The following is a 12851-nucleotide window of genomic DNA, read 5'->3' as shown; positions in this document are numbered from 1 at the left end:
TATGTGAAAATTATGCATAAACAAAAATCCTGGTCAACTATTATTTCTTTGTTCTACTAAATTGCATAAAAAAAATTTACTATCAATAAAATTGAACAGTAAATAATTTCATTCAAAAACTGCTTTTAATCACTCTAAATTTTCTGTTAAAATTTTTTGTTCGAATTACAGTATATTCAAGCAAAAACATTTTTTCATAAAAATTCGAAACCGGTTTTCTGGAAAAATTACTATTCAAAATCCGGTTTTCTAAAATGTCGGTTTTTGTATAAACCCAAGCGGTCGCATACCACCAGTTGCGGAGGTTCAGGCCAACATAAAAGACTTAAAAGATTTACTTTTATATTAAAATAAAATGTTAGATCAAGATTTGAAACGTACTTCTTACAAACTAGGAAGTACTGGCTTAGGGTTAGGTTACATCCATAGAATAAGAGGGGGTAGAGATTAGAGGAAGGAATTCGTTTAATCATATTTGTCCAGGAAACTAATTTGGCCCTAGTTCTAAAACTTAGCCATATTTTATAAAAGACACAATCAAACACTTAATCAACATAAATGTTGCAGTAACACAAAAATATGTTATGTCACGTCTTTAATAAAGCAACACAAAATAAAAGTCTTCTTTTTCTTTATTGATTATGAGAAATAGATCACAATAATAATTGAATTACGCGGAATATGTGTTCATATTTTTTTAAAAAAGGTTAACTATGGGTTAACTAATGTGAGTAAAAAAAAAATCAACATAGATACATTTATTTAAACCACAGACTATAAACAATAATAACATATTTTATGCAAAATAAGACCGAAATGTAAAATATATATTAAGAAACTCCCACAGTGCCTAAGTTCCATCGGCGCGATCTAGCGGTGATCCAACGGACTTCTACATAAGCTATAAAATTCGATACCTTTAAGAAGTGAGAAGATATTTTGAAGAAGGCGATTATGTCCAATAATTTTGTAGATTCATTAGGCAAAAGTGGAGATAACCAATGAGATGTAAGCAGGTTAGGAAGATGTCTAGAAATCTAACAGAACATTATTTAAAGAAGAGTAAATTTGCTGAAATATTAGCCCTAAAAGAGCTATTTACGTCCAATAGTTTTCGAAATATAGCTTTTTAAAAAGCAAAATTTCTTAAAAATCGCCTGAAAGATTAGTAGTTAATTAATTTATTTTGAGAAATCTATATCTCAGGAACTATGTGATGTACAGATGTCTATTAGCACTTAAATTAAAGCTCGTTTAATGGACTATAAAGAAGTTTATGAACTTTACCTTCGTAGGAATAGTAGTTTACATGATATTTGCTAAAATAAATTGATTTATAGTTGTTCGTACAATAAATTTGATTTATGAAAAATTTTATTTCAGAAACCATTGAACGTACTGATGTCTGCCAGCGGTCAAATTAAAGCTAGTTATATTTTCTACAAAATAGTGTGTAACAACTAGTGTTGCAGGTAGTTTTTATGATATAGAGCTCTGAATGAAAAATTAATGTTTTTTTTAAGGTTTTGAAACAGCCGCCATTTTTCATTCCCCCTACCTATACTTGGCAGACTCATCTGTTTTGACTAGTAATTATACATAGTTTTCATTAAGGTAATCAAAAAGTCGGGTGAGAGAACTGTCTTTTTTCTCCTCTTGGGCTCATGTACTATAATGATTGCCCACTGCATTGGAGGTTGTCAGCAAAATCAAATATTTGAACCAGCATAATAAGAATGGTGTTAATTTACATTTACAGATCAGGTATTACCTATTCTAGAACCAAACTGGGACGTAAGCAACTAAGCCCATCACCCCGCCCTATCCCTCTTGGGAAATAAATCTTGTGGGTGAATCTGACTGTACTCGGTCAACTTAATCAGGCAGGCAGGTTTCTGAGGGATCCTAGGTCTAGGCTCCACATATTTTAGGCCTCTTAGTGCCAATTTAATTCATTTAGAACCTAATAAACACATAGTATATAACTTTAGATTATAAATCTATAACTGTAAAATCCCCACGGCAATGATTTTGTCAATTTCATAAAAATTAGCAACACATTAAATTTAAAAAAAAACAGAATTTGTCGAATAATCGAGTTAAGAAACAAACGCGGACATAAAAAACCAACGCTAGTAGCATAGAGATAAACAAATAACGAATAAACAGCGATCGGGAGAAACCGGACACACTCGGCCGGCACCGATATTCTAGTGTAAACTGCAGTTTCTATTTCTCCATGTTTCTTCTTTAGGTTATTATCAAATTCTTTTATTGTCCATATTTATACATTTTACGATACAAAATAGTTAATTACTATTATTTAAACAAAATCAAAGGTACTGTAGAGGAATATAAATATTGACTAGCCCAGATGGGAATCTAAATCGAACCCACAACCTTCTGAACCAAGCGCTCTGGGACCCTAACCTCAGCCCGCTCAGCTATCAGGTTCTCTTTTTAGATCTTAATACAGGAATAACAGTAGTAAGAAGTTGAGAAAAAGAAAGAAAAACACTGGTATTTCTTTGTTTTATTTGCCAGTTTTATTAGAGAGCGTAAATATTACAAAAAATCATTTGTGACTTAGAAACATCTTATGTATTTAAATCACAAAAAATGATAAATATTACTATTCAGTCTGAAAAAAACATAATGCATCAATTATACTGTCATTAAGCATGGAACGTAATTTTGTGCAAAAATTACTAGCTGTCGAAAATGGTCTTTCAGTATCTACGCTAGTTGGTGCTACTGTTAGAAGTATATAGTCCTCTAGATCAAAATAATATAAAATCCCTGATGGCTTGGGCTAAGAAACTGTGCTTAAATTTGTATCTTCATCGCAATTAGATTCTTTCCTCTTAACCAAATTTGTATCATGTTTCATTTTTAAATGTGTATGGAATTAAAACGTATACTATTTTGCTATGTAGGCGTCCCCTGAAGATATAGTGGAGAAATTTTCCAGTAAATACTGAAATATCGGTATATAACTTGTGAAAACCGGTTTTCGGTATCCCTTGTGCCCTTCAACCAAATATTCCACCATCATGATGATGTTGTTGTTGTTGATTGTTGCTTAAAGGCGTATAACCCTCTGGTCATCAACGCCTATGGCATGATGAAAGTAAAAAAAAAGTAATAATAAATAAATAAATAAAAAATAAATGAAAATAAAAAATATAAAAAATAAATATATAAAAAAAAATTAAAGAGGAGTTATAATTTATAAAGAAGGCGATGTGCTTTTAAAAATTCAAATACTAATGTAATTTTAGCTTCCTCATCTGTGAGAGCTTCTGATAAATTACGGGTCAGTCCTGTCCTGTATATTATTGGCAAATAGTGAGTACATTCTTCAAAAATATGTCTAATCGTAAGAAAGGACTCACAATATTTGCACGTTGGAGGTGGCAGTTTTCTGATCAGGTGAGAGTGCGTGAGGAGAGTATGACCTCATATCTTCTTCATGATGACTTCATATCTCGTTTCTTCCATCTTTAAATATAAAAAATGATAATGAATAACATAATAATGAAACTTAACCAAAGATATCCTTAATAAATTTCAGACTTCTAAGAGTATTGTAACTGAGGATAGAAGGAAATGGCACTGCCGCTGACAAAAGTGTAAGAACCCTGCAGGGAGCGTGTTGCTCAGTAGGGGTCAGAGTGAGAAACCGTGTTGGTCTAAAATTTTATGCAATATTTCTTTTTCTCCTATTGTTATGTAAAATGAAATTTATCATAAGCACTTGCACTTTTTTATCAGCTCATCGTAATGAGACAGAAATTTTTTTTTTAGTTAAAGTGTTTAAGATATCTTATTAAGACCATTAAACAGGTAATGGACCGATTTATATATCATGTAATCCATTTTTTCTGATACTTAATCATCATATTCTTTAATAGTTCATATTCATATATTTTCTATTACCGTTAACAATGCAGAATGTTTAACTATTTCAAATAAACAAAATTAAAGCTTCTTTTAAAACAGATTTTTTGAAAATTCTACATTTAAGCCTCGCTAAACTATTTAAATGAGGATAAGACAGCTGATCAAAATACCATTTCATTTTACATTGATAAACCAGTTTAATCCAAAGCGTTTTTTTTATATTTATTTATTTAATACCAGATAGACCTGGTGAGCCTTACATGGTTAATATATGAGGTACATTTTTTTTTAACTATTCATTATGGGGGGGGGGTATAGTCTCGTACAAAAGACACCCCTAACTATACACAATGTTATAAATAAAAAAAGATAAAATAAATAGATTAAAATAATAATCCATAATAATAGATAAAATTAAAGTTAATAACAACAATGACATTTATGGATTTAACAAAGTAAATAATTGACTTCTAATGAAAAAAAGAAAGTAAATTTAAACCATTGGAACAGTTTTGAAAATCAAAAAATGATTCTAAAGAGTGGCACTTCCGGCCTTCAATGACTTACGATTTTTGAACAATGCTGTTCATACACAAACCATTTTGTGAAACTTGGAAATTTGGATTTATTGAACTTCAAACTCGAATTAAAAATTGTTCACGATCCCAATACTTCCCGTTATATATTTTATATATACAGGGTATTTCGGAATTGAGTGTCAAAACTGAAAATATGAATTAAGGATCTCAAAACCAAAAAAATTGCCTCAGCATGTATGTTCGTAATTTTGTTCCCATAATTTTGTAACCGATGTGATAAACCCCTCCCCCTCCTCCTAAGTGCTGATTTTGAAATGTAACATGAAAAATCATATTTTAATTAGAGTAATAAAGAATTGTACTGAGTTTCAATAAAAATAATAATTTTAAAAAGTTGAAATCAAATTGAGTATTTTTATTAGTTAAAGTCATTCCTCTCGTATCCAATCCTTACAATCCAAAATCCTTCGTGAAATCCTCAGTGCTTCTTACTTTGTCACAAATAAAATCATACATAACGACTTTAATGTTCCATATGTAACCGATCTAGCCCGAACCAGATATCATTCCTTCCATTATAAACTCCCTAACCACCCAAACCTACGAGTTTCTAACCTTGCTTCCTCTTTCATTTCTACAATCTTCCGGAGTGCTACCAATGGGTAGCTTCCCTAAACGCCTGTATCACTCCATTATAAACTTACAGCAAATTTACTAAATGTATTATTATGTACAGTTGTAAATCTCAATAAAGATATTTAAAAAAAAAAAAAAATTAAGGTCAAGTTACTTATAACTTTCACAATAATACAACTTTTTTTCATTAAAATATTTTTTATATATTAAAAAAAGAATTCCATTTTCCATACTCAAATTAAATATTTTATTTTATGTATTTTTTTTTATAAATGTGAAGGGTATTTTAGTGATTAGTGATTATTTTTGCAGAAAAAGCTGGTACTTTGAAGAGAAAAAAATTCCATATAACACCATTTTTTTACAAAACTAGAGATGGATCGTAGTTATTTATTCTGAAACCAATTTTCTAATAATAGAAAATGGAAAATCTGTAGTCCAGTAGTAGGCTGAAAAAAATAATTCAGGATTTTACCAAAAATAAAATTTTTGCTCTATTCAGCCACACGAAAGCTCCCATCAAATGGTTTTAGCAAAGATAAATTTTACTAATTGTATAAGAAAATTTTGTCTAGTTTACTATAATGCAGTTTAAAATTCTCTTGCATAAAGAAAAGAAAATACCAACTTTCTTCTCTTCTGATTCGGGCATAGTTTGTATTTTTTTGTTGATTTTTTATCTCCTTAAATGATCGTAAAAAATTACGAGACATCCTGTATACTCATACCGTGAAACCGTAAGAAAAATACCTTATGTTACATACTATAGTAAGATACTGACTCAAAACTTAATATATTAAATGTTTGAGTAAATACAAAAGCATATTTTACTAATATTACTATTGCATTAAATCGATAATATAGACTAATTGAATGGATTTTGACAACATAATCTTTATCGAAATAATACGTAACGTCAAGGGTCAAGAGATACGAGAGAACGCCACAATCTGGTAGCAGTCTTGGATGTCATTACAAACATGTCGCAAAAGTGAGTACATTTTTATTGATATTTTTAAAATATTTATGTAATATTAATGTTATAAACTATATTGTGGTATCTTATTTATGCATTAAATATGTTTAATATTTGTTGACGTGGTGAGATTAATATATCGTGTGGTTGGGATAGGATCTTGTTGAAGTGTTAATGGACTAATTGGGATATGACTATACTAAATTATATATTACCTATATATTAATATATATTTAATAAAGGTATATTTTATTATAAAACGGAATATTAGCACTACACTACACAAAAGTAGTTCCAAAATGAATAATGTAAGAAAATATATTTCTGATGTGAGTTGAATTAAGTAGTTATTACTAACCATACAAATTGTATTTTCTACTTTAATAAACTAAGCTGTCCTGAGTGAGAGCAAGTAAGGACTATTTCAGACCTTCGAAGAAACTTAACAATTATATGCCATTGAAATCGTACGCGATCAAATTCATAGGCTCTTTAAAATGGGCTTCACTGTGATAAAGATTTTTTTTCCTGTAAGTTCTGTCTTTTATGGCATTTTCGGACTTTTTTTTTTAACATAGGGAATCATTGCTGAATCAAAAATTTTAAGTTAGCTATTCTTCCTCTTGATATATATGTCATAAGTGAAATTAAAAAATCAAAAATGATTTTTCAATATTTCAAATATCATTAGCACTCTAGGGAACTTCTAATAAACAATCTTAAGGTGCTTTCTTATTCTGAAAGTTCTTTTAAAAAAATTTATATTTATATTTTAAATTGAGAAATATTTTGCTGCTGTGTGTATATTCCAGGAGGGAAAAATACTTATATGATTCCAATTCTAACAATAATAGAATTATAATTTTAAAATAGGTTTATACTACAACCATCTAGTATAAAAACATGTAATATATTAACAAATATTCTAAAATTTGTCCCCCCCCCCCATACGTCTATCTCAGGCTAGATCTGGGGGATTTTTAAATTATTTATTTATTAGATAAAAAGGTTAATGCACGAAATAATGATTGTTTGTTAAAATATCCTCAATTATTTTATTTATTTATTCAAATAATTATTCTTTCTATTTAAACAACATATTTCAGAAATAGTTTTTTTATCTGTAATAATTATCTGTAATAAATAATCATCATTTTCATTTCACTATTTTCTTATTTTTTTAATACAGTATCTCACAAATATAAAAATAATCATTTCCGAAAATACCCGTTTCTGAAATAACGCTTACTTAACATATATATATATACATAAAATACTCTGTATATAAACTACTTCACACGGAGACAGTTCTCAACCATCGCAAAAACTGTCGTAGCAACTAATATGGTGTAAAGTGTGTGTTAATATCATGACAGTAATTATTGTCATGACAGAATCTACTCTAAAACCCGTTTGCATTGTGACACTTCACAGCCGTGTCACAAGCTGCCGCAGTCACCATCGTGGTTTAAACTGATAGTTACCATTATGATAGTAGTCATATTTACAGGATTTCAAACATTATTTCAAAATATATTGATTTATTTGAATGAATAATTATTTCTAAAAATAAATATATGTAGTTGCTATATTTAGGTTAGTTCATGTAAAAATAAATTAATTAATTATCCTTATTTCGGAAATAACTGTTTCCTGAAATAACTCTTTAATTTATTTAATAAATAAATTATTTAAAAGGTGGTCAGGTCTAACTTAGATATCCAAAGAGCTATGTAGGTAGAGACAACTTTCAAAATTGTTTGTGTGAGCTCTTTATTTCTCTGTGCCTTAGGAAGTACGAATATTATAGATTTTTTTTTTTAATTTATGAAAAATATGTTTAAATAAATATATACTTGTTGATACTACATTTCTAGTTAATAATACTGTCTTTGCTATGCTTCTATTAATAATAATTTATTTTATACCTATCTCTCATTATTCATTTCCAATTACCAACAAGTTAATTTTTCAAAATCACGTATTTTGAATATATATTAGATTTGTAATTTGAATCTTACAGATACATATATATTTTTTCTGCCATATTGTTCCCTTTCTCCTTGATTCTTTAATACTGAAAACAAATAATCAATTATTGAATATTTTAAGAGCAAGTGATTAAAATCACTAAGCAACACTTTAATTTTAATTTATTCTATTTGTAAAATGATAAAAATATTTAATCAAAAACAAATGTTTACCGTAATTGATTACAGTCAAAGGCCAAGCTAAAATTATCTAATCTTATTTATCCGGGACGGATTAGATTTGGTTAAATGTTTAATTTGTAAAATAAAAATTAACAATTAATTATAACTACAGCAATGTACCAATATAATTTTTAATTAATTGAGAAATTTATTAAGGTGCCAGGCAATTGGTTATAATTAAAATAAAATAATAATTGACTGTCACGTGGCCAAATCTATTAATATTCTTTAGTATGATGTCTTTTACACTTATGTTAATTATTTGAAATTCATATAAATCAAATACCTTTTGATATAATGGTCATCAGAAAATATAAAGGTATTTGTTTGAGATGTCAAAACAAAATGCCAGCCATATTAGTGAATTGTCCAATGAAATTGAATGAATCTGGTAAAACAGATGGTTGTTTTCATCTGCCAGATGTCGCAGTGCGAAAATTAATGTTTAACATTGCTAATCAATCAAGCCCAATATTTACCCAACTATTTTAATCAGTCAATATTTGAAAGTGATCAATGAACAGTTACAGTTTTTTTTTTTTATTGTTGTTTTTATTCATAATTAATTAAACTTTGTCATAAGGCTATAATAAATACATGATAAAAGTTAAGGTGTAAATACATTTTGCGTGATACAGTGAGATGCTTTGAATTTCCTTTTATACATATATTTATTATTTTTATTACTTTTTTATCTTAGTATTAGTACTATACATATTTTGTAGGATTATTTTAAAATCCAAAACAATAAAAAGAAAAAATATTTAAAAAGCCAGTAGACACGTTGGTATGTGAATAAATAATTAAAAACCAATAAAGTAAATAAACATAAATTATGAATAATAAAAAATAATTAACACACTTGTTTAAAAAATAAAATATATACAATAAACAAGTTTTATACAATTCAAGTTTCAATTTTTGTCAATTATCATATTTTTGTGAGGTTTATAGGTTTATTTTCTTTTTTATATATATTTTTAGTATTTTTTAAAATTTTTTTGTTATTATTTTTTATCTTAGTATTAGTACTATACATATTTCACTTTTTAAAAATAATCCTATAAAAATCCTATCTAACTAAGTATAGTACTAATAAATTATAAACAATAAAAAAAACTTAACACACTTGTTTAAAAAATAAAATGTATACAATAAACAGGTTTTGTACAATTCAGGTTTCAATTTTTGTCAATTATCATATTTCTTGTGAGGTTTATAGGTTTATTTTCTTTTTATACATATTTTTAGCATTTTTTTTTTATTATTTTATCTGTTATTATTTTTTATCTCAGTATCAGTACTATACATATTTTGTAGGATTATTTTTTAAAACCAAAACAATAAAAAAAGAAAAAATAATTAAGAAGTCAATAAAATAACATAAATTATAAATAATGAACAAAAAAAATAGTACACTTGTTTGTAAAATAAAATATACACAATAAACAAGTTTTGTACAGTTTAGGTTTAAATTTTTTTCATTATAAAATTTTGTAAGGTTTATATGTGTATTTGTTTCATACATATTTTTAATATTTTTTTATTTATTTTTTCGTATGTTTTTGTTATAATTTTTAATTTTAGTATTAATACTATATATAGTTAGTAGGATTATTTTAAAAAGCCTAAACAATAAAAAGAAAAAATAATTAAAAACCAATAAAGTAAATAAAAATAAATTTTAAACAATGGCAAAAAAATTAACACACTTGTTTAAAAAATAAAATATATACAATAAACAAGTTTTGGACAGTTCAAGTTTTAATTTATGTCTATTATTATATTTTGTAAAGTTTATAGGTGTATTTTTTTATACATATTTTTTAGTATGTTTTTGTTATAATTTTTAATTTTAGTATCAGTACTATACATATTTAGTAGCATTATTTTTAAAAACTACACAATAAAAGGAAAAAAATAATTAAAAAGTCAATAAATTAAATAAACATAATTTATAAATAATGAAGAAAAAAAATTAATACACTTGTTTAAAAAGTAAAATATATGCAATAAGCAAGTTTTGTACAATTCAGGTTTTAATTTTTGTCTTTTATTATATTTTGATAAGGTTCATAGGTGTATCTTTTTAGAGATGTGAGAAAAAGTTTTGTCTGTAAATCCGTGTACTCTTAAATCGTCGGAAGCTGTAAATCAGATAACATGATTGAAATTCTGGTTTACCTAGAATAGTTGTTTACAATCCTCAAAAATATTTTCTTGTTGCTAGAGTCACATGTATTAATTCCCTTTCTTACTATCCATCATTATACCCCAACAATACACCAGTCCAGTTTCAAAACACCATAAAAACCTCGTCACCTTTGATCAGCAATTAACATGGAATAGCCACATTTCCCAAATAACTCGAAAAACAATCCTTAAGTAGCTCCCCGTGATTCACATTTCCTCGAAGTACTCGTCACCTTCTAGTATCTTCCCACATTTCAACTACGGATGCATTGAGTATGATGGACTATTTATTGTACAAGAAAAGAGACTAAAAAGACTAATGAACTGCTTTATAAGATTCATTTTCAGTATTCCTAAGCGTTCCCATATCTCAGGTTACTATTCTGCTAAAACTACATACTACAAAGTTGGCTCTATCCAAGTATCCGAAGACAAAACCTCCTTGGCACATTTATATATCAAACCCTAATAACCAAAAACCTTCCTATATCATTCAACTCCTTACCCTACGTTTATCTATTCACCTATTAAACACAAGATCCTAACCTACCGATCTCTATATCCCTACCTATAGAATTGCCTCCTTTGAAAAATCTTTTGCCGTCCGAGCTACCTCGTTTTGGATGAGGTATAAATATATAAATAAAAACTCTTTACTATCTTGATGAACATATATTAATATAATAGCGATAAACAATAATAATTCACATGACTTAAACCATTCTCTTAGATAACCATCTGGGCAGGTTACCCAGGAATCAGTGTTGCCAGAGCACTCAGTGTTGCCAGCCCCCTACATCTATATTCATCCATAAAGCTTCCTCCTTAACTTCATTCAAATACCAACTACATTTCCATCTCCTAGGCTATCAATCTTCCGTGAGCTTGTGAATAACAGAAAACATTATAAGCATAGATAAATATGTATTTTTGTTCATATTTTATTATATTTAAATATTGCTATAGATCCATTTAATTATGTTAAATAGTTAATTTAGCCAGACAAAAGCTGCGAAAACTGTTTCTAATTGTTATTCTGAGGGGACCAAGTGTCCCAGAATGAAGATTGGTTTTCATTCATTCATTCTTATTCATGTATAGAAGCAAAATAAGCAATTATTGTGTATATTTCTGTTTTGTATAGGATTAATTTTTTTTTCTGACAATGCTAATAGAGTATGGTATGTTTTAACTCTATTTCAATTGTTTTGAATGTCCTTGAAAATGTTAAATAAATGTTAAATCTATATAATTAACAGACTGAGCACATATAATGTCATTATTTGTCAAAAATATTCAAGTACCTGACTATTTTATGTGACATCCTATGCTATAACAAAGAAGGTTTTTTAAACAAATTAATCACACTTCAAGAAACGTACATAAAAAAAAAAAAATTAAAAAAAAAAATGAAATCTCTTTAATAGTACATCTGCACTTGCTTATCTCATTTTTTGCTATCAAATAAATGCTCTAATCTCTTTTAAATGAACGATAGACGAGACACGACGAGGTTAATATTGTAAACAGTTGATGACCCCTAAAAGTATAAAAACAAAATTATACCACATGAAAAATAACTTTCACATGTTTATTCTATTTGAAGGAACTTTGAGGATGATTAGTGTGATGTTCTATTTTTTAAAATATTTGTAAATGAAAAACGCTGCAAATTATGACATAATGGTTTATTATTTAATTAATTATATCATTAAATTAAAAATAATAAAAATTTGAGTGCGTCTTTGTTGATTATACATATCTTAAAACGTAAAACCTCCAAATCTGAGGGACTGTTCATCTTTTTCTTTTTTCGTCTAAAAAAATTCGTTATTAATGATATCAAATAAAAACTAGGTCAAATACAATTTTTCTATATATAAATTTCAATTATTTTATCTTCTTTTGTTAGTAATTTGAGAAAGTGTTATCTAAACTGCGAGTTTTCTTAAATCTTTATTATATAATTTGGAAATATCTGATCGAACGCTGTTCTGAAACAAAAAGGCGAACCCAATGACGAGTTCCAAGGATTATCATCAATAGATGTATAACTTTGGTACCAAATCTCAAAAAAATCGGTTTGGTAGTTACGGAGAAAAACCGCGTGCGACGAACGGTGGACAAATGTTCTTTATTCCATCATTAGATTGTACGTATCTTGAAACGTAAAACCTCAAAATTTTATTCACCTATTGTTAGAAAATTATGGGTGTTCATCATTTTTTTTTTACTTGGTCGATTTCAGAGGTTCATTATTGAAAATAAAAAATCCAAAGGGACTTTTTCGGATTATTAAAGGAGCTGCTTACAACCAAAAACCATAATTTAAAAAAAATTAGTTTTTTTTATAACTTTGATCATTTATTGTTTAATAACTGACTTGCTTCT

The 12851-nt window shown here is 27.5% G+C and overlaps 1 protein-coding gene across 1 annotated transcript in view; it reads left to right on the top strand.

Annotated features, from left to right (window-relative positions):
• Positions 1–5954: 5954 nt before the first annotated feature.
• Positions 5955–12851, top strand: part of LOC106678685 (alpha-tocopherol transfer protein-like) — a 32143-nt gene continuing 25246 nt past the window's right edge. The window contains exon 1 of the mRNA XM_014417384.2: positions 5955–6069. Coding sequence (XP_014272870.1) covers positions 6059–6069 — 11 coding nt within the window. The 5' untranslated portion in view covers positions 5955–6058. The remainder of the gene's footprint in view (positions 6070–12851) is intronic.

The sequence above is a fragment of the Halyomorpha halys genome, unplaced genomic scaffold (assembly GCF_000696795.3).
Source record: "Halyomorpha halys isolate HHAL.00 unplaced genomic scaffold, Hhal_1.1 Scaffold154.1, whole genome shotgun sequence".
Lineage (NCBI taxonomy): Eukaryota > Metazoa > Arthropoda > Insecta > Hemiptera > Pentatomidae > Halyomorpha > Halyomorpha halys.
The sequence above is the reverse complement of the archived record's forward strand: the minus strand, read 5'-3'. Positions and strand labels throughout refer to the sequence as shown.